Source organism: Pinus tabuliformis, chromosome 4_2, assembly GCF_031772625.1.
Source record: "Pinus tabuliformis cultivar Carrire ecotype Pingquan chromosome 4_2, CPIR1, whole genome shotgun sequence".
In the NCBI taxonomy this organism is placed as follows: Eukaryota; Viridiplantae; Streptophyta; class Pinopsida; order Pinales; family Pinaceae; genus Pinus; species Pinus tabuliformis.
In genome coordinates this window covers 402,577,985-402,600,616 of record NC_142304.1, presented here as the reverse complement: position 1 = coordinate 402,600,616, position 22,632 = coordinate 402,577,985, and the positions used below count along the sequence as shown (strand labels likewise).

Here is a 22,632-nt window from a genome sequence, read left to right as displayed (position 1 = left end):
TTAAATGAAACAATTTTATGAACCTTATATAACTGATGCAGCAGTAAGCAAAAGATGCCAAATTTATCCCAATACTTGCAAATGATTAGATAAGAGCACTTAAGGATGCAATATGACTACAAAATGCAAATAATGAAAACCACTTTAGTAATGATGCAATGGAAATAAGAGATACAAGTTAGAGCCAAGACCACTGTTATATATCAGACCTTATTATGCTTATGACAGTGATTAGAATTCCATGAAAAGAGCCAAAGAGTAAATTACCCAATTGATGCAAGTTACTTGTTAATGTGCTAGGTAACTTGCGAGTTAGATTCAAGGCACTTTCATGAGATTTTTACTACTGTTATACAATTGATTGTATGTTGCTAGTAAACAGTGAGGAGGATGAGGGTTTAGGAGTCAAACCAATAACTCTTTTGGCCTAAAAGATCACTAGAAAACTAACCCAAAGTTTCTCCAATGACTAGGCCACCTGCAACCACCAATGTTAGCTCAAGAAAAATCACTTGAAGACTGCTGCAACCACAATTTGTTAGCCTCAAAATTTTTAATGGAAACCCAAATCAAAGATAGATGAGACAAGAGGGCAAGAATGAAGGGCTAGAGGAAGGCTAGAAGGGCGGTGATGGAGGGATCAAAGGCCTTAGGAGGCCACAAATGAGAGGGAAGAGGCCCTAAATGTCCGCGATAGGGCAAAGGAAGGCCCAATGAGGGCTGCGACTCCAAGGGAGGAGCCTGTAAGGCTCACGATAGGCCATAGGAGGGTTGTTGTCTAGCCTAAGGGAAGGCTGAGGCCTCTTTTGGCTCACGACAGGGAGGGAGCAACCCTAAAGGGCTTGCGACAGTTTGGAGGAAGCCCACATCAAGGAAGGGGAAGGCTGACGGAGGAGGAGAGAGGCAACGGATGATGGGAAAGGCCTGTGACTAGGTTATGAGGCCCCCATGGCTGATGGCAAGCGAGGAAGAGGCTACGACAAGCCTTGGGAGGCCGATTTAGGCCTGTGGCTAGCCAAGGGAGGCTAAAAATGGCCATGGCTAGGGCAAAGGGCCCCAAAATATTTTAGAAGCCTGCAATAAATTTCTCGCCACAAATTTGCTGCAAGAACATTGAATGCTGGGCCTACAAATTCAATGGAGACTAGATCTTACCCTCAAGGGCCTAGATTTAGCTCAAAACCCCAACAAAAATCTTTTTGATTGGCTTGAATCTCACCTGCACAAATGAAAATAAAATTTTCCCAAAACCCCAATATATACAAAATTTAAAATAAAATCAAAAACCCAAATCGCTGCAAAACAAGGGTTAGAAAGATATTTACAAAATTATTCTACAAAAGAAATATTTACAAGATATACACAAATATACAATGCTTGTGAAATAAAATATTTTTAAGAAAATAAATTTTTAAATAATGGCACTATATCAATGTGTTTCGAAAGATATAGTATTAACCACAACCTTTAGCGAAGTAAGAAAATCACATAAAAATTCCTGGAGCCCAAACAAGGTCAGATCTCCTCCAAAGTCTGTGAACTTGGAGCCCAAGGGCTGGTGTACCTGCAAATATCTATATATTTCTTTAAGCAAACTTGTTAGACGTATGGTGAATCAAATCACCTAGGATAAACCCAAAATCTACCAATAGAATGTTCATATCGCCGACAAATGAAATAACAAGTTTATATAAAAATTTAGCATAATACAAGAAAGCACATAACCAACATGTACCACAGACCAATGGACAAAGAACACCATGAACTAAAACCCAAAGTATTTTTATTATGATATTCAAATGTTCCCAGCAGATCAATGGATCAATACTAGCATTACAAAATTACATAGGCCAGAGTCAGAGTTTTCATCATGACTTGAAAAGCAAAAATGGCTTCTATTTATAGATAAATCCTTCAAGTGGAAATTAACAGCTAGTTGGCTTGATCTTCGTCAAAATAATCTCGATCGTTGATAAAAATTTGATGATCTTTTAATCTCCACTGTTGGAAATATTTATTTTTGAGGAATTTTCAAATTTATCTTAAAAACCATTTTTTATTAATTCAAAAATAAATATTTTGGATTAATTTCCTCAAAATTTTGACTTTGACTTAACCACCAAGGTCCAAGGGCTCAATTTTTCTTAAAATATCCATTTTTGCCTTGGTGGGAGACCTCCAAAAATTAACTTCTTTTTGACCCACGAATTTTTCCACTTGAAGAAATTAATTTCTCTAAAAATAAATTTTGACTCTAAATTAATTAGGTTTTTGGCTTAGGATTTAATTTTATTTTTGCTCGAAAAATTAATTAATTGACAGTAGAGGAGATTAATTATTTTTTCCACCCTCAAATATTTTAGCCATGGTGTCTAAGTATGAGGGACCATGCACTAAAATATTTTTTACATCAGATAATTACAAATTCAACCCTCAAAGGGGGAATACCTCTTTACATATAGACCCTCAAAATAATTACCCAATTCTGCGACACAATATGATCTAGTAGACCAAGTGATTTGTAATAAAATAATTTAGTTCAATAGCTTAAATTATTTTCAAACCACTTTTACAAAGACTCGATATAACACTAGGACTCACCTAAGACCTTGTCAATGAATTCCACCCTAGCTTTGGGGTTTAAGCTGGAGGAAAAAATCTGCTGATTATCCGTGTTTAAAAACACACATAATGTGGTGAGGTTAAAAACCCTCCTAGGATGAAATTTGTCGCTAAAATCATAGACTTATCTAGGTTGTTACATAATTGAATGGTTGTACTAGCATCATTTACATTACAATTTGCAGAAATTAGGTTTGCAATGATATGGCAGGTAGCTCGCTGATGATTCTGAATTTTGAAAAACTTTGCACAACTGCTTCCTTGGACTTGTGACAAAATAGGTGCAACAAGGCGGATTCAAACTTGTACTATGTACTTGTTGAGGGTGAGCCACTTATCTTGGTGTTGTATGCTAATGATCTCTTCTTAACAGAGTAAGAGAGGCTCATAGAGATGTGCAAGGAGGTGTAACATCCTCTATAAACTGAGGACGAATGGGACAAAATATTCTATCCATCCTCATAGGCTATAGTCCTCTATAAAGGGGAAAAACTCCAAAACCCCTACTATTGGGGCAAGTTTGGGGTAGTTTGGCGAAGGAACCCAAAGTTGGGGCTTGGAGTAAAGTTTACTGAATCAATTTTGAAGAAGAGATCCCTTTAGGAAATCTATAAATATAAGAGGGATGAATTCATTTTGGGGCATCAAGTGTGGATCAATTCATTTGTTCTTGAGCATTAGCTCTGCCTCTGAGGGTTTTAGACCCCTTTCTCTCTCGTCAATCTCAGTTGTGAAAGATTCCACCCTAGTTGACATCCCTCCATTTCCTCTCTCTGTTTTGGCATAGGAACTCTTTTAAAGGAGGAGCGAAATTTTGTTGGATCAATTTCTTTGTTTTGGGCACAAGAATTTTATTTTCAGCAGCGAGGTTCTTCCTGTACTTGTTTGGATTTTTGGAAGTCTTTTGAACGATAATGAAGATCTTTTGAAGGATAGCGAGGATCTTTTCTAAAGGTGGTGAAGGTTATCTCCCTTCCTGTCGGGCACAAGGACAAACTTGGAAAATTGGCGAGGTCACCTTGCATTCTGACTGGCACAAGATTGTTATTTGAAGAGGAGCGAAATTCTCTAAGCGCAGGATTCCTAATGGAGGTCATGCACATTTCTGTCAAGGTTTGATCATCGACATAGGAAACAATTCACGAAGGATGTTTGATAATTAATTTCTCTTCTGGCCCAGGACCTCAAGGAGGTTTGATGTGAATTTCTTCCCGAGGGAATTGCAACTCTCTGTGGACATCCGAACTGTACAGGTCCAAACCCTAACCCTGCGTTTAGGATTTTTTCCATAGTAGTTCCGGTCCTAGGTTTTGGAGTGATCATCTGAAGTGTTACAAACTTATCACGTGTGATTGGGTTGTTGAGAGCTCGCGGGTTAACCGCTCTTGAGAACATGAGATTATGTAGTCATCAAGGGTTTTGGTCTGCGGTTCAATGGATACGACCCTACTAACAAAAGTATTATGATAGACTAATAGTTAGGAGTTTGGAACAATAAGGGAATTAGGAATACGTAGATATTGAATATGTGAGGAATCGAAGTCTGCTAGAGATTTGTGGAACTTGTAGATTGATTGTTGTGAACTATTGATAGTTGTGCTGTTGCATATGGTTGGAGTATTGTAAAATGTGGATTGTTTTTTTGAACTATTGAAATTTTAGTGAACGTCGTTTAGCACTATTATCACAGTAGTGCCTTTTACAGTGGCATTTGAATTGCAAAATTTATAGTGTGAATAAAAATTGTAATATTGATTAATATCTTTGATTGCATATTCTATAAAAACCCTAGGCCCTAGGGTAAGCTAGGGAAAAATTTCACTGCTTCATTGCAGTGCTATTAGAGCGCAAAGCATCCTTCCAATTGTGAGTATATGAGCCTTGTATGTTTCTTGTGGATACAAGCAACGTCACTGTGAGACAAAGGAGGAATACCCATCGTTCAACCATGGGAGATAGTGTAGGACAACAACATTTTGCTACATGAATTAATCCAAGGGAAACAATAGATGCATCAACAGTTGCAATAACAAGGGCAACAAATGATTCAAGGGCAGTAAGAACTGGCACAAGTATTGGCTCAAGGACAACAACAACTCACTCAGTTGATTGTTCATTTCATAGTACCACTAAATGTTGAAAATGGCAACAAGAAATGCTAAAAATAGAAATGCTAAAACTAGCATTGCTATAAATAGCCGTTCGGGTACTAGTGTTGGACATAGCAACAAGGAATGAAAAATGGAAGTGCTAAAAATAGCATTGCTATAAATAGCATTTCGGGATGGATTCCAGTTTTAGTTAGTCCCTCAACTAAAATAGAGTAGTAAAATTCGAATTTGATCTTAGTAGCTATTTGTAAACTAATTAACTAATTCATCTTGAGTTAATTAGTTGTAGAAAATCAAACATGAAGTCTATGTGAGGACATGCAACAATTATCCCATTAATTGAGGAATTTATCCCTTAGTTAAAGAGATAAGGATGAGTTGTAATTAGTTAGATCAGTTAACTGAGTTAAGTCCAGTTAGATTAGTTCCAACAATTTGTGAAATTAATTGTGAGTTCAATTAGTTAATGCATGCATGCATGCAACTGCTGCACTTCAGATAACTAAATATTCTCTCATAAAAAAACTCATGCATGTCAGTTCAGTTAGAGACCCAGTTGATATCAGAGGAAGGGACAATGTACTATCAGTTGGAGGATTTTTCCTATATAGGAAACTCATCCATGCAGAAGGAATAATCTCCTTCAGGATTGGGTAGTTATTTCAGAGGTCAGTGTTGTGTGTGAGGTGAGAATCACACAGGTTGTAGCTGGAGGACCCAGGAGAAACTGCACAAGGAAATAGGAGGCTTGGAGGGCAGAGGAGAAGGTTTGTAAGAAGCTTTTGACTGTTTATGAGCAGCAGAGGGATTGTACTGAGAGCTGGATAAGCTTTGTGTAATCCGGACATATTTTCACTTGTATGATAATACAGAGATCGGGGTTTTTAGCTGAGGCTTTTCCCAGAGTATTCTTTTGTGTTTCATGTGTGATTGATTTCTCTTCATCTGTTATATGTGTTCTAATTGATCTTGCTCCTATTCGATTAAGCTTCCACAAGTTTGTTTTTTTTTTCCTCTGGAAAAATCATTATATATTTCAATAATAAGCAGTTTTTACATAAGAGTCTGTTATATACAGAGTATCTTCAAAAGCTGTATGTGCAATACCACGCAGGGCATGCTATCAGTTCATTCAATTATGCTGTTCATCCTAACAAAAACCAAAATAACAGTAATTTTCTGTGGAGAGCTGTCAAACAATAAATACATTTAGTGTGCTATTTGCTGATCCAGTGTTGGGTATCCTGGATCTATATATGGCCTATGATAGAATTTTTGCTCCTGTTGATCAATGATCTCTGTAATCTCCTATAGTCCTCTGTCCATCAGCGCTGCCTCCTTGGAAAGTTTGTCGGCACCCTTATTGTGTTCCCTGTATATATGCGAGATAGAAATATAGTTAAAAGCTGCTTTGAGATCGAGTGCTTCTTGTAGAATAGTGCTGAGAGAGTGCATGTGACATGTAGCTGTGCCATTAATCCAATTAACAATGATCTGAGAATCTCCAAAAATATTGATGCTAATGCAATGGTGCCTTAATGCAAAGTGTAGAAGGTGGCGAAGAGTAATCAGTTCAGCATAGTTGTTTGTTCCGACTCCCAGGCCAGCCTTAATGTTGTAATGATGGTTTTCTGTAACATGGAGGATGAAACCTCCTCCGCAGCTCTGTTGGTTTGCAGCACCGTCGAAAAATGCCCAAGGCATGCTTGGGTCGATGGGAGGAGGCGGAACTGGATGTCGAGAAGGCGGAGGGGTAGGATCGGGTAGTTCCTTCAGGGCAGCAACAATGCTAGCTTCGAGTAAGGGCCAGTGGATAGGCTTATCATCAAAGATGGCTCGGTTTCTTGATTTCCAAATAGCCCAGTTAATAATGATGGGGAGGTTTGTCACTTTCGTCCCTTTATTTTTCTTTTCCCAATCATTCCATGCACTTGTGATATCCTGTCCCTCCCAGTCTCCTGTGTAATTTATATGCGCCTTGAGATTTCGCCACAGGTCTATGGTTGCTCGACATCTCATGAATATATGTTCTATCGATTCCGAGGCTTCCTTGCATAGCACGCACCAAGAGGGTCCGTGTATAGCTCTTTTCATAAGCTGATCACCTGTGGGAACTTTGTTCCTTAGAATGCACCAACTGAATAATTTTGATCAAGGGGAGGCAGCGTATTTCCATATGTTTTGCCACCAGTTTACGATATCTTCAGGCTTTCGATGTTCAATGAGGTATATGTAGCCTTCCTTTGGTGTGTATCATTGTTTTACGAAACGGCCGTACCGAAACGGAAACGGCCGTTTCGATCCGGGTTGATAAAAAAAATTTCAAAACGGCCCTTTGACCCGGCTCGGTGACCGGGTCAGCTATGACCCGGTCAACCCGGCCGGGTCCCGTCAAAAAACGGCCGAGCCAATAGGAACCGGCTGGGCAGCGATTTCAGTTAAAAAAAATTACTTTTTTGCTGATTTGGAGCTGATTTAGTTAGGGTTTGTGGACATGAAAAGGTTTATGTGATTAGTTAAATGCATTTGGGGTCCATTTCCCCCTCCCAAACTCTATTTAAGACAGCCAAATGCTCTCATTTCACTCACAGCAGTCTTATGCATTTGAGTGAGAGTCTTCTTTGAGAGTTAGTGAGCAGTTCTTGAGCTTGTTTTGGAGCAGCAGTGAGGAGTCTTGGAGGAGCATTGTAGCTGGAGTGAGGAGCTTCTTGGGCAGCCATTTGGAGCAGCATTGAGGAGCTGATTTTTGGAGCAAGTTTGAGGAGGCAGTTTGTGCCTGGAGGTATTTTTTTCCACCTCTATAAATCTGTTTTTACTTATTAAATTTTAGGTGCATATAAAGATAGCTTAGAGAGTGTTTTTAGTCAAATAAATGAATATTGAATCAATTTTTATTTTTTTTTTTCATTTTCAGATTGTTTTCCTAGTCAAAAAATGGCACCTAGAGCAAAAGATGCTGCTTGGGCATATGTTGAAATGGTTGATGATGAGATGTGTTGCAAGTTTTGCCATAGGAAAATTAAGTCAGGTCCTGGGGGGATTCATAGGCTGAAACAACACTTGGCAGGGATTAAAGGCAATATTACTGCATGTAAATCCCCCGAAATTGGGGAGATTAGAAAGACTTTGTTGGAAAGCTTTGAAAAATTTCAAGAAGAAAAGACTAGGCAAAAAGAGATACAGGCTGAAATTGGGAGGAAGAGGGAGATACAAAGAATGATGGCTGCCAACCCCCACTATGAGTTTGAGGGTTCTTCCTCTATCCCTCAAACTGATGCATCAAACCCTTTCCGTTATGTTCCTCCCTCTTTTGCTTCTGTTCAAGATAAGGGAAAGGGTAGAATGAAGGGTGATGGGACTATCAAAAGTTTTTTCACTCACTCAGGCTCCTCTCCATCAGATGCACATGGTCCTGAAGTTAGTAAAGGTCTTTCTCAGCCCACTTTAGATGACCATTGGAAGAAAGAATTGAGGGAGACTGCTTGTGACTACATAGCTAGATGGTGGTATGATGCTGATATCCCCTTTAATGCTGCTCGTTCACCATATTATGAGCCTATGTTTGAGGCCATACATGCTGCTGGAAAAGGCTTCAAAGGCCCTACTATGCAAGAGCTAAGGGGGTTTCGTTTGCAGAAAGAAATTACATCAATTAATGAGTATTTGCAAGATTTCAAGGAATCATGGGCAAGAACAGGGTGTACCATCATGTCAGATGGATGGACTGATCAAAGAAACCGTACCATCATAAACTTTCTTGTCTTCTGCCCACAGGGAACCATGTTTTTAAAATCAGTTGATGCATCTGATAAGGTAAAAGATGGCCACTTGTTGTTTCAGCTATTGGATGAGGTTATTCAGGGTGTGGGGGTGGCTAATGTTGTTCAAATCATCACAGACAATGCCTCTAACTATGTTCTTGCTGGTAGACTGTTAGAGGAAAAACACAAGACCATCTTTTGGACCCCATGCGTTGCACATTGCATAGACCTCATGCTTGAGGATATTGGGAAATTAGATTGGGTCAGAAACACTGTAGATAATGCCAAAAGCATAACAAAATTTATCTACAATCATACACTGGTTTTGAGTATCATGAGGAAACACACTGGAGGCAAGGATATTATTAGGCCTGCCATCACTAGATTTGCTACACATTTTTTGACATTGCAATCTATGCTTTCCCAACATAGAAACTTGCAAAAGATGTTTTCCAGTGATGATTGGAATAATAGCAGTTGGTCTAACAAACCAGAAGGCAGAGAATTGAGAAGGAAAGTCCATGATGAAACTTTTTGGAGAAAGGCAACAGAGATTGTGAAGGTTGCTGAGCCACTAGTTAAGGTGTTGCGGTTGGTGGATGGGGAAAGGTTGGCTATGGGCTTCATTTATGAGGCTATGGATCAAGCAAAGGAGCAAATAAAGGCAGCATACAAGGATAGAGTGGCAAAGTATGGGCCCATTTGGGCAATCATTGATGAAAGATGGAACAATCAACTCCATCGCCCTATACATGCAGCTGGGTATTTTTTGAACCCACGGTATCATTATAAAGCTAAGGAGTCAGGAGCTTTGAGGGGGGAGGTCAGAGATGGACTGGTTGATTGCATTGAGCGCATGGTCCCATCGGAGTCTGATCAGCTACTGATACATCAGCAGGTCACATCCTTCAGCAATGCAACAGGTACCTTTGGGAAGAACCTAGCAAAGATTGCAAGAGAAGCAGATGAGCCAGGTAAACAAAAATTTCAATTTTCAATTTCTCAATTTCAAGTTAGATATAATTTGTAATTTTGTTGAGCTTCAGCCTTCATCTAACTCATAATTCATTACACTCCTATGTTTTTTGCAGCACAATGGTGGGAGGCCTTTGGTGGCCAGTGCCCTGAATTGCAAAGGTTTGCAATTCGTATTTTGAGTCAAACTTGCAGTGCATCTGGGTGTGAGCGCAATTGGTCTGTCTTTGAGAGGATTCACACAAAGAAGAGAAACCGTTTGGAGCAAAAACGGTTGAATGATCTAGTTTTTGTCCAATACAACCTTCGGCTCAGACGGAACCAATTGCTGAACAAAAGACCTGATTCAGATCCCATTGTGTTGGAAGACATTGATCCAACATCAGATTGGGTAGTGGAGAGTCGTCTACCAGAGTTTGATCCTGATGAGGATCTTGATGAAATTGATGTTGGAGATCCACTGCAGCGTGTTCAGTTGAATGCAGATCCCAATCCACCAGCCTCAGTCTCACAGCCAGCTAGTAGGACTCCAGTTGTAGGTGCTTCGCCTTCCTCTGCTCAGCCACGACAGAAGCGCAGCCGCATTTGTACTCTATCTCAGCTTGCATCTGCTTCACAGCCTAGTGGTACTGGTACTGGCACCACTTCTACAGTTGCAGTTGGAGACGATGATGATGAGGAGGAGCCATGGGGCCCCTTGTCTGGCTCTGATGATGATGATCCAGAGATTGGTCGAGATGATCTTGGCTCCTCTGGCAGTAGCCAGTAGCTACTAGCCTCCTTGGTTATTTGTATTTTGTTTTGACTCTTGAGTCTTTGATCATGTATGACAGACTACAGTTGACTATGTATTTACTATTGCCATTGGGTACACCGTACCATTTTGATATAATGGATTGGTTCATGAGCCTACTTTGATCATATGTTGTCTTCCATGTATATTATAATGTTGTGTGTTTGGAAACTTGAATGAAAATCTTTAAAATTATGTTTAAAATATTTAAAATTATGTTTTTTTATAAAAAAAATAAATATTTAATGTATTTTTTACAACGACCGAGTCATTGAAATCGAGCCGGCCGAGTCATTGCCGTTTCCGTTTCCGTTTCCGAGTCGATCCTCGGCCGAGTCCGAATCCGAGTCCGTTTTGTAAAACATTGGTGTGTATACACCGTGCTCTGCTCGATGCCAGACAAGTTCATCCGGCCCCTCCGAGATGCGAATATGAGCTTCCGCTAATGCATCTCTGAATTCATCCCATATGGTGTGCCATCTTCTCGGGATATTTAATTGGTTTGCCGATTTCCATGCTTGATGGAATATGTCTGATTGTGCTGGGTCTGCGATCTGCGAGATGACCTTTATGTTTTGAGCAGATAGAAATGCAATTAGCTCTTGAGGGAGTGTATGTCTGCCTCCACTTCCGGACCAAGGATCAAGTCCAATTCTTGCACTGTTACCGTCTCTGATGCGCCATATTAGGTTGTCCCTGATGAGGGGTAAGGAGTGCAATAGGGCCTTCCAAATCGATGATATACCTGCTTTGTTCCAGGTAGGCAGTCTAACCCAATCGATGATGCTGAGCGGCCAGATATATTTGTGGAAAGTGATATTTGTCCATAGACTGTGGGTTGTCAGGAGGGCCCATCCCATTTTTCCAGCCAGAGCTTTTGCAAATATCGGGAGATCCTTCAGCCCCCATCCTCCCCATTTCTTAGGCAGAGCGATCTTATTCCATCCGATCCATGCGAAGATTCGTTTGTCTTGATTCCCAGCCCATAGGTATCGATTGCATAATTGTTGAAGTTTTGCCAATATGTTCCGGGGTATCCATGCCAGAGCCATCCAGAATACAGGAGTGGCTTCCAGAACAGCTTTTATCAGGATTAGTCTCCCAGCCCTTGAGAGATATCTGTGACTCCAGCATGTTAATCTTTTTTCTATCTTCGCCACGAGCCATACCCAATCAGCAATCTTCTGACTTGTCGGTTTGAGCCAGTACCCCAGGTATTTGAGCCCTCTCTCCAGAGGCTGAGGGTTGTAGGGAAAGGCCGTTCTAGCAACATGTGATTCATTTACAGTGGTGCCAACCATAGTGATGGATGATTTTGATCTGTTCACTTCCATACCCGTTGCTTTTGAGAACAGGTCGAGCAAGTGAGAGAATGCGGTCGTGTCCTGTATGCTTCCATCCAATAATATCAAGACATCGTCCACAAATAGGAGATGAGTGAGGAAACAGATGTCAGATATTTTAAGGCCCCGAATAGATCCCTCCCTGTTAGCAGAAATCAGGAGCCTACTGAGCGCTTCAATTACCAAGAGAAAGAGCAGTGGCGAGAGTGGGCAGCCCTGACGTAGCCCTCTTTCAGAGTGAAAGAAGTGAGAGGCAGATCCATTGATCAGAATACTGAAGGTGGGGGAGGTGATGCATGCCATAATCCAATTGATTAATGAATGAGGGAAGTCAATATGAATGAGGATCATTTTGATGTACAACCAGCTAGCACGATCAAATGCCTTGGAGAGATCAATTTTCAGCAGAATACATTTGAGGTGTTTGGTCCAGATGGAGTGGATTGCTTCTTGAGCTGATCCAATGGCTTCATGAATCTGTCGATTCTCCAGAAAAGCAAATTGTTGTGGGGAGATATGCCTGGAGAGAATGGGCTTGATCCTGTTAGCAATGATCTTAGAGATAATCTTATAGAGCACATTGCAGAGGGATATGGGGCGGAAATCATCGAAGGATGATGGATTGTCGGATTTAGGGATGAGGGCTATAAATGTAGAGTTAATGGCATGATAGATACTTCCCGAGATCCTACTCTCCTCGACGACTTTGAGAATATCTCCTCCCAGCAGTTCAAAGAATGCAGAGTAGAACTCTATAGTCCATCCATCCGGTCCCGGGCTCTTCTCCTTCTTGAACCATTTTATGGTACCTTCCAATTTTGCCATGGTGACTGGAGCATCCAGATCCTCTAATTCATCTTCCTCTACAAATCTTGGGAATTTGGTGGCCACATTGATGATTTCCGCCAGGTTTGAGCCCACAGGGCTCTTGTATAGGTTTCTGAAGTGTGAGGTACCCAAGTTAGATAGCTTGTTGAATGTATCTGCCTGGCCTCCCTCGGGAAGGGGGAGGTTCCAAATGGTATTTGCCACTTTCCTTCCTTTGGCAAAGTTATGGAAAAATCTGGAGTTCTCATCTCCAGCTTTCAGCCATGTAGCTCTACTGCGTAGTCTGATAGATTCCTCCCTTCCCTTTAGGATAACATTCTTCTGATTTTCCAGATCCACCAGTCGGGCCTTGTCATTCTGAGATAAGAACCCTAGATTTCTCTCGTCCAGAAGGCCCTTCAATTCGTCCTCCACCTTGATAAGCTGCTCATCTTCAGTCTTCTTTTTCTCTTTAGCCCAGTTGACCACTATATGTTTTAGCTCTGTTAGGTTTTTTACGAATCCTCTTGCCAATGAAGATTCTCGATCAATGGGGTGAGCTCTCCAGTATGTTGTGATCAGGTTAATGAATCTAGGGTCTTGTAGCCACAGATGGTTGAATTTATAAGGCGCCTTTGGTTTCTGTTCTGGTCCCCGAATTTCCAAAGCTATAGGTGTGTGATCTGAGATGCCTCCATTGCTTACCCACTGTTTGTATGAATGCAGCCGATTAATCAGAGGTTCTTTCATGAGGAATCTATCCAATCTTCTGGCCAAGGCTGCCTCTCCTGTTCTTCTATTTCTCCAAGTAGGCTGTAGCTTCTGAACAGGGATATCAATGAAATCGTGTTGCTCCAATAATTGTCTCATGTAATTTGAGATGGGGTCAATCTGGGCCGCCTCTCCCCATGACTCACTGAAGCCCAGGGAGAAATTCAGGTCTCCCCCGATGATGATGTGCTCGGGAGATAGGAGGTTGCAACTGAGAATTTTTCTCCAGAAATCTTCCCTCTGATGACAAGGTCCATAAATATTGATAATCCGGAGGGGGAGCCCGAGTTCGATGGAGATGATGTCTGCTCCTAGGAATCCCTGTCCGCCCCAAGATGATACCAGTTTGATTGAGCTGGGGTTAATACCGAGCGCCAGACCCCCCGATCTTCCCATGGCATCCATGGCAATGAAATTCCATCGAGCCCCTACAGAGGCTAGTGTGCGAGAACAAGATTCTGCCGATCCAAGGGTTTCTTGTAACAAAATGATATCCGGTGACTCGACCTCAAAAATTCGTTTAAGGGCTAGCTTTTTTGGGGCGTTTGCCATACCCCTACAATTGAAGGAGATGAACTTCATGGTGGACCTATCTTAGGGGGATTTGAAGCTCTAAGGACCCCTAAAATGGTGGCTTGTCGCCCAGCAGCAACTTCTGCGCCCGCATGTCTAATGGCTTTATTGAGGTTTGATTTACGACCCCGGGAGGAGTGGTACCCAATGTCAAGAGGGACAATACCCAGACCAGCAATGGTTTCAGATGCCACTGGGCGAGGTGCCCTGGGGCGAAGGGAGTAGGGGTGAGATGAATTCGACCGGGGTGATATGGGCGAGAGGGGCGGAGATGAGAAGGGCAGAGAAGGCGGAGCAGGGGAGGTCGACGGGGGGGGGAGGAGGGATATCACAATGTACCATAGCGCATGCAGTTGAATTTTTGTGCACAAGAGAGATATCAGATGATATAGATTGAGAGATAGGAAAATTACCCGGATCTTTCGCTGCCGCTGCTGCAGCCCGTGCCCGAGTCAATGGAGGTGCTAGCGGACCTTTTTGATGCTCAAGCACTTTTGCAGGAGATCCTCGGGGCTCCGCGCTGTTCATTGGCGAACGAGGAATTGGTGGAGGAGCATTATTCCTTGGTTGTTGTGGCAAATTTGGGAGTGCCCTGCCTGAGTCCGATAGTGCTTGTTTGGGTGATCCATTCTGACTGATGATTAATGGACAATCCTTATAAACATGACCAACTTGGTGACACCAGTTGCATCTGAAGGGAACTCCTTCATAATCCAAAATCTGTGTTCTGCTGAATTTCCCCCATCTCAGGGTCATTTTAGCCACTAGTCCTTCCCTGGTATCCAGATGTACCAGAATTCTGGCCATGAGTTGGTCATTTGACTCCTTGTATGATCGATCGTGGTCTAGGTATGTTCCCAGTGCATTCCCAATCTTGATGAATGCCTCCTCCGACCAGTATTGTAGTGGTAGCCCTGGCAATCGAACCCATATAGGTCCTGCTCCGATCTGCTCACGTTCCGGGTCAAAAAGCGGACTCCATCTTTTCAAAAGTACTGGTGCCAATTCTATGTGCCAGTACTGTGCCAGAACGGTGTTCGTGTGCTCCTCTTTTGCGAAATGAAGTGAGAACCAGCCTCTAGGATGCCTTTGTACCTCCGGCAACTCCGAGAACAATTCTCCCCAGATTTCTCTCACCCATGATTTCAGTCTTTCCGCCGTGAAAATTCGCCCTCTCACATGGCCTACCAGAGTCGTTTGAGCCAGTGCCATGGTCTCTTCAAAGTTGGATGGATCACCAAATGATACTGATATGTCCTTTGTGATTTCTCTGATGCACTTAGTCTTCTTTGTGCGAGGAGCTGTGGGATGATCGACGAGCGGATTTGAAGTCGCGACCCCCGGGGAGGGTTTAACAGGATGGGGAAGAATGGCTGGAGTGCCAAAGCTGCCCGAGGGCCTGATTTCTGCGGAGCTCAAGGGGATTTGCCCCGGCGGCCTAATATCCCGGGGATGATTCAACAGATCTGTAGCGGGGGGGTCGCTGTATGAGCAGAGGGAGGGTATACATCAACCCTAGACTCCGCACGATCAGCGACAGGGAGGTTTTCTACTGGAGCGATAGAAGGGTTTTCCTCAGCCCTAGCCTTCGATGGAACGGAGGGTTCGTAGCTACGGGGCGGCGAGGTGAAATCGAAAGCGAAATCATCGGGTAGGTATGATGATAAGAGAAGGGTGGTACCTGGAGAGAGGGGAGGGGCCTCCAATGCAGGCTGAATGGGCGAGTTTTGCAGCGAGACCACAGGAGCAGAGAGCTGAACGGCGATGTTGGCAGCAGCTGGTGCAGGAGGCTGTTTAGGGTTACCAAAAATGGCGATGTCTTCGAGTGGGTCCGCCGTATAATCTACCTGCTCCATTTCCTCGATATCCTCCATGCCGGTCAACTGTTAGTTAACCGCAATCGCTGTCAGCTGTCGGAAACCCAAGCTTCCAGATCGCCGAGTCCTCCAATCCGTCTCTTGCGCTGTCCGGTCGGCGGGGCCTCCGTGAACCTGTATCTCCTGCGGCGTAAGTCTAGCCCTAAACCGTAGCCCCGTGACCTCTCGACAAAGTACCCAATGACCTGCAGCTCCTGCGGTTAGATCGCTCCTGCGGCTAAGTTAACCTAGCCCTCGTCGATAGCTCCGCTCCATCCTCTCCACGTTCCAACGGTTTCATCAACTCCTATCCCTGCAAGCAGACAAAGAGCTTCCACAAGTTTGTTGTAGAAGTAGATCTTGTATTTTGCTTTAGTATATTGCATAATCTGTTGATCTACAGTGGGAATTTCTACATGGTATCAGAGCCAGGTTGATCCATAGAGAAATTTCTACATGGTCTCAGAGGAAAGGTGATCATAGCAATGAACAATATATGAAGAAGAGAATTCGAAGTAAGAAAAAAAAATTTGGGCCGCGAGTTTGCAGAGCAGATCTGAAAATTTTTGTGCAAAATTTTCAGAAACAAATAGCAGATATGGATTCCTTGCGAAAAAATACCCAAATTCAAAAAAAAATTTGCTGAATCGGAGTTCGGATGAGGGAGATATCACTGATTTAAAATCAACTCTTTTTCCAGAAAATTTCGTGACGGCAGGAAAGATGAAATAGATTGGTGTGCTAGCCAAGAACCTGTATGCTCTCGAGGTTCAAGATGCATGCAAAGCTTTGAGGAGCAAGGCAACTGATGGAGACTTGGTGGTTGAGAGGGAAAGTACATTACCTCTCAACATGCAGCGCCAGAAGAAGTCTCAGACAATTGTGGAGGCACAATTGGTGAAGCAGCTTCAGTAGGTTGTGGAGCAGCCACAACTGGAGAAGCCGAGAGGAGACCGAGTGGAGGAATCCACTTATGCAGAGACCTCCAGTAGGGGGAAATTTCGAGCCAAGTGGGCAGAGGGATCTCATGCAACCATACCTCTAGGTGTGAGGTGGGGCGATGTGGAGTGACAGTCCCCAGAAGGCTGGAATAGGCGCAGGATCATTGAGGTACCCAACCTCTTTGATTAGACCTTGCTACGGGAGCCCCGACGAGGAGGAGCAGGACTGGCTGAGTGGGTAGAGACAGATACAGATGGAACGACAGAGAGAGCTACAGTGCAGGAATCCCAAGACAGTGCAAAGCTAGCAGGCTGCAACAATGCGAGAGGCACAGGAGTATTGCACCAGTGCAGGATGGCACAGAGAGGTGTGCAACGGTGCGGGATGCATGGAGTGTTGTAGCAGCTCAGAGGTCATAGAGGTAGCACTTGTCAGCGACAGAGGGAGCTTCAGCATCAGAGGGTGTTTCTAGCCCAACAGAGAAGTCAGTTGGGACTCGGGAGTTTTTTTTGTTTCTAGAGTTGCTGGAGCAATAACACTTGGGAGAAGTGTTGCATGCAGAACATTCCAAAGGTTCAGGATTGGGTTCGAGTTGAATGCCTTTCTTGTTGAGAGGGAGTGTTGAAAATGGCAACAAGAAATGCTAAAAATAGAAATGCTAAAAATAGCATTGCTATAAATAACAGTTCAAGTACCAATGTTGGACATAGCAATAAGGAATGAAAAATGGAAGTGTTAAAAATAACATTGTTATAAATAGCATTTCAGGATGGATTCCAGTTTTAGTTAGTCCCTGAACTAAAATAGAGTAGTAAAATTCGAATTTGATCTTAGCAGTTGTTTGTAAAATAATTAATTAATTCATCTTGAATTAATTAGTTGTAGAAAGTCAAACATGAAGTCTATGTGAGGACATGCAACAATTATCCCATTAATTGAGGAATTTATCCCTTAGTTAAAGAGATAAGGATGAGTTGTAATTAGCTAGCTCAGTTAACTGAGTTAAGTCCAGTTAGATTAGTTTTAACAGCTTGTGGAATTAATTGTGAGTTCAGTTAGTTAACGCATGCATGCATGTAACTACTACACTTCAAATGACTAAATATTCTCTCATAAAAAAAACTCATGCATGTCAGTTCAGTCAGAGACCCAGTTGAGATCAGAGGAAGGGACAGTGTACTATTAGTTGGAGGATTTTTCCTATATAGGAAACTCATCCATGCAGAAGGAATAATCTCCTTCAGGATTGGACAGTTATTTCAGAGGTCAGTGTTGTGTGTGAGGTGAGAATCACACAGGTTGTAGCTGGAGGACCCAGGAGAAACTGCGCAAGGAAATAGGAGGCTTAGAGGGCGGAGGAGAAGGTTTGTGAGAAGCCTTTGACTGTCTATGAGCAGCAGAGAGATTGTACTGAGAGCTGGATAGCTTGTGAGCTAAAGCTTTGTGTAATCCGGACATATTTCCACTTGTATGATAATACAGAGATCAGGGTTTTTAGCTGAGGCTTTCCCCAGAGTATTCTTCTGTGTTTCATGTGTGATTGATTTCTCTTCATCTGTTATACGTGTTCTATTTGATCTTGCTCATATTCGATTAAGCTTCCGCAAGTTTGTTGTAGAAGTAGATCTTATATTTTGCTTTAGTATATTGCATAATCTGTTGATCTGCAATGGGAATTTCTACACTAAATGTTGGCAACAACAAAGCCACCACTGAAGGAAGTGGTAACCATAACTTTGGTCCACCCAATACCTAAGCAAACAATGGAAGAAATCACTGACCATTAACTCCACAATTTACAAATAATCAAGCAATGGCAGCCCAAGAAGCAGTTGAACCAAATCAACTTCTTAATGAATATGTTCATGATTACACAAGACTGGAGGAAAACACTCGAGCAACCATGTCCTTCAATGAATACAACAATTTTAGATACAAAAATAGACCCAGGGGACAACCAAATGCTGAACTGGCATGCAAGGGGAGTAAACTTCCTTTACCCTCATTTGATGGACCATCTAAATGTACAAGGGCTTGGGTGCAAAAATTGGACACCTACTTCATGTTCAATCTGACGGTTGAAGCAAACTCAATCCAATTTTCCGCATTACATTTAGAAGGGGAAGGACATGAATGGTGGTATCATGGTCTTGTAACATTGGGACATGCCAATCTCACTTCTTATGAAGATTTTACACTAAGGCTAATAGAAGATTTGATTGGAACACCCACTTTAGAGAATTAGCACTACTCAAACAAACAGGATCACATGAAGAGTTTATAGCATAATTTGAACAAACCACAGTCATGGTGACAGATATATATGAAGAGTGATTAGTCATGCTTTTCACTGAAGCATTAGCCGAACCCCTATAAGGTTGGGTCAAGGCATTCAACCCCGCCACCCTACAAGAGGCTATCAATAAGACTCATGATATGAGGAATGCAACAGTCAAATCTAAAGCCCCTCCCAAACCTTTCATTCCCCCAAAAGATAAGGTGAAAAAAGCCCCTCAACGTGATTGGCCCAAAAGGGACAGGTTATATGAGGAAACCTGAAGAGAACTAAGGAGGAAAAAACTATGTTTTACTTGCAGGGAACCATGGGAACCTGGACATCACTGTTTCAGAAATGGGAAGATTCACTACATTGAAGTGCTCTTTGGTGACGAAGAAGAAGGAGAAGAACCCACACTTAGCAATGATGAACCCGTTGAGCTTAGCAGTCCCAAGGAAGAACACCCTCGAGAAGAAGCTAAAGAGGAGGAAAAACCCCATGAAGAAACTAAATCCTAATCCCAAGTCAAGATTGCAACTCTTTAAGGAACACCCAGGTATTACACCTTCAAGGTCAGGGGAAGGAACATCCAGGTATTACACCTTCAAGGTCAGGGGAGTTGTCAAAGGACAACGTATCACCACCTTGATTGATGGGGGAGCTACACATAATTTCATTGATTCAACTTTGGTAGCAAAGAGAGGGCTCCCCACAGAAGAGTTCGAAGTCCTTGATGTAATAGTAGAAGATGGGTACAACTTGGATCACACAGATGATCCCAGGTTTGAGTGTAACACGTGGTAATTATACTTTGACTATTGACTTTTACGTAATTGATTGGGAAAATATTAAAATGGTATTGGGGGTTCAATGGTTATATTCATTGGGAAAACACACTATGGATTATCAAGCATTGGAAATGGAATTTAAAGCACCGAATGGTAGTAAGGTAGTTTTGAGGGGTATGGAAAATGGTAGACCACAAGTTGTTTCTGCGAGAAGGATAGAGGCCATTTTTAGGCACGAAGATGTAGCATATGCAATAGAATGCAGGATTATGAGCCAAAAGACTCCCAACAGTGACAAACCACAGTACAAAATAGACATCCAATGAGTGTTGGACAGGCATGGTCAGGTATTTGGCAATATCCCCCAAGATTGCCTCCTAAAAGAGGATTTGAACACACCATAGAGTTGGAAGAAGGGGCCAAGCCCGTAATCACCACACCATATTGACATCCAAAGAAATTCAAAGATGAGATAGAGAAGACCAAGAGTTATTAACAATGGGTCATGTCGTAAACAATTCTGTTCCTGTGGATGTTGCCATTCATTATGATAGTATGAGACTAGCTATGGCACAATGGACATGAAAAGAAATGTCGAGGATGATCCCCATGCATTAAGATCCCATTTGAATTGAATTATCATAGTTTGGTAGAGACAGTGAAAGGAAAAGCCAATGACTTATAGGTTTGTTATCAAATACAAATTAGGTCAAGAGTTGCAATTCTTACATTTCAAAGTTTGATGATGTCCCTAAATATAATGATGATCGTGCTGTCCAAAAGCGAGAAGGGAAAACTGAATATGTTATATGTAGATTTGATGGCACTGTGGGTGTACTCGTTGAACAGCATGCATAGTCGAGAAAAGTCAAACATCCATCGACCCCATTGGCCTGGTGACAACCTAACAATCATAAACTCCAGCCTGCCAAATTTCTGAAGCTGGATGTTTGAGGACGTAGAGGTACCTAAGAAGGCATCAACAAATGCTAGGCGGATTGATAAAGAACGAGATTTGATCTCTTGTGGGTTTCATGCTAAAACAAGATTGGTGATTATCCTTTGGAAGCTTCAAATGTGCAAGTAACCAGGAGAGAGGGAACATGGCATGCCATGGAGGATTTGGTTTCAGCAGATTGAGGCCAAGTTTTTATTATTTGAAGAGATACAGCTATGGGTTGCGTTTATTGATTGTCTTGTAGTTGAAAATGCTTCAGAATTGTTCTTTGTAATTCATTTGTATACATTTTTTAAAATGCAAGCATATGCTTTTCAAAATGTTCTCTAATGGTGCACAAATGTCATCCTATCGTTTTCCTTTGGTGAAACTGAGCCATTTAAAGATGCTTTTGTGCAATCTCATCTGGATGTCCATACCCTATGGACCTTGGCAGGAGATCTACACTTTGCCATGATACAAGTAGAGGTATTGTGAACCTTGAATGGTCCTATTCAATAAGATGGGACTATTATTATACAGACAGGTCCAAAAGACTGTGAAGTTGCAAAGAACAACTGGTATTGATAATAGTACAGGTAACATTATGAAAAATAATAATGCTGGCAATAATTTAGAAAATTTGTTGATGGCAGAAACAAAGGAAGTGTTACAGGAGCTGGTGATAAAAATTCTCATAAACTTCATTGATATCTTAGTATGACCAATTCTGTCCTTCTAATTGATGCAAAGACAGAGCATTGTCAAAACAAGTGCACGCAGCTGGGAATCTCCAGAAATTGCCAGGGCAAAAACAGTTTCTGATTGTGAAATGCACTACATATTGAAGATATTATAGAGTTAACTTGATCACATTGAGAGCATCTGTTTACAATGACACTTGGATCAAGTTTGCTTCGAGGGAGAGCGTGTTCATTGGAGAATAACTAGGTGTGGAGTGACTGGTGAACACCTAAAGGAAACACAGGCCATTAACAAAAGTTTGTCAAACTTTCAGGGTGTATCCTATTCATTTTCAAAGAAAGGGTCTTGAGTAGGTAAAATAAGGAAATATCTACGCACAAAACTACTTGCGAACCTGTAGGAGGAGTTGCATGCATATACAACAAAGATATTATTGCATATTCCAAAAGTATCCTGAATTTAGCAATTGAGCATTTCCAGGTTGACATCCATACTTTAGGGCAAACTATCTTGCAAAATACTTTGTTGACAGGTTTGCAATATCCAGCATTATACAGGTCATCTTAACTGGAATTTTTTCCTAAGTCAAAGATAATTAGCAAGGAAAGAGATCGATCTTCATCAGTTACACAAGTGGCAGAGCATCATCAATTAGAAGGATCAGATCCAATATCTTCAGGCAACTAGAACACAGATGGCAGTGGATGATAAATTAAATCCAGGTTCCAGATTTGAAGGCATTAAATCATCATTCCAATAAGTTAAATTTCAGATTTGGAGGGATATTTTCAGATATCCAAGAATTATTTTCAATAGAGATATGGTTTTATAGCGCATCAAAGAAGATCGACAGTTGGCAGATTTTAGGGAGTAGCATCAGCATAATTCCAGATTTCCAGTGATTGAGTTTCCAAGGCATAAATTGTGCAATCCTTTTCAGATTCAAATGCACTCAAACGATGCAATGGCAGATTCAGATTTCTAGGCAGCACTTAGGCATCTAAATCAGTAGTCAAAGACATAGGTGGCAGTGGATATATTTGATGGCACAGGATTTTCTATCCTTTCCATATTCATTGTAACAAATTGTATATTTTATTTATTTTTAGTTTATTGTTTAGAATTTTATTCCTGAAAGCTTGTAACAGTTTCAGGATTGTAATAGTCTATATATTCGTTCATTTTGATTGTAAAAGGATTGGATTTTGAGCCAAAACCCTCATATTTTTGTAACAGTTTGTAGATTTCAGAATTTTAATTAAAGGTCTCTGGTTTTAGCTAATGACAGACTTTGTGTCTTATGTAAGTACTTCCTGTGTTACATAATTTTTTCATCATATATTTTGCAATTGTGTCAATTATTGGGAAGG

General features: G+C 41.7%; 2 protein-coding genes across 2 annotated transcripts in view; both read left to right on the top strand.

Moving 5' to 3' along the window:
• Positions 1-22,632, top strand: part of LOC149169659 (Hus1-like protein) — a 93,196-nt gene that overhangs the window by 58,088 nt on the left and 12,476 nt on the right. The gene's annotated exons all lie outside the window — the stretch shown is intronic.
• LOC149169660 (uncharacterized) lies at positions 7,641-10,511 on the top strand. Its single transcript, XM_089427143.1, has 2 exons — positions 7,641-9,468; positions 9,586-10,511. Exons 1-2 carry the CDS (start codon positions 7,668-7,670, stop codon positions 10,236-10,238), a joined length of 2,454 nt encoding a protein of 817 aa, XP_089283269.1. The 5' UTR covers positions 7,641-7,667; the 3' UTR covers positions 10,239-10,511.

Bases quoted from the DNA above. Each gene is read 5' to 3' on its own strand.
- LOC149169660 (XM_089427143.1), top strand. From the start codon at position 7,668: ATGGCACCTAGAGCAAAAGATGCTGCTTGGGCATATGTTGAAATGGTT. The intron at 9,469-9,585 runs GTAAACAAAAAT...TGTTTTTTGCAG, and splicing joins AAGAGAAGCAGATGAGCCAG to CACAATGGTGGGAGGCCTTT.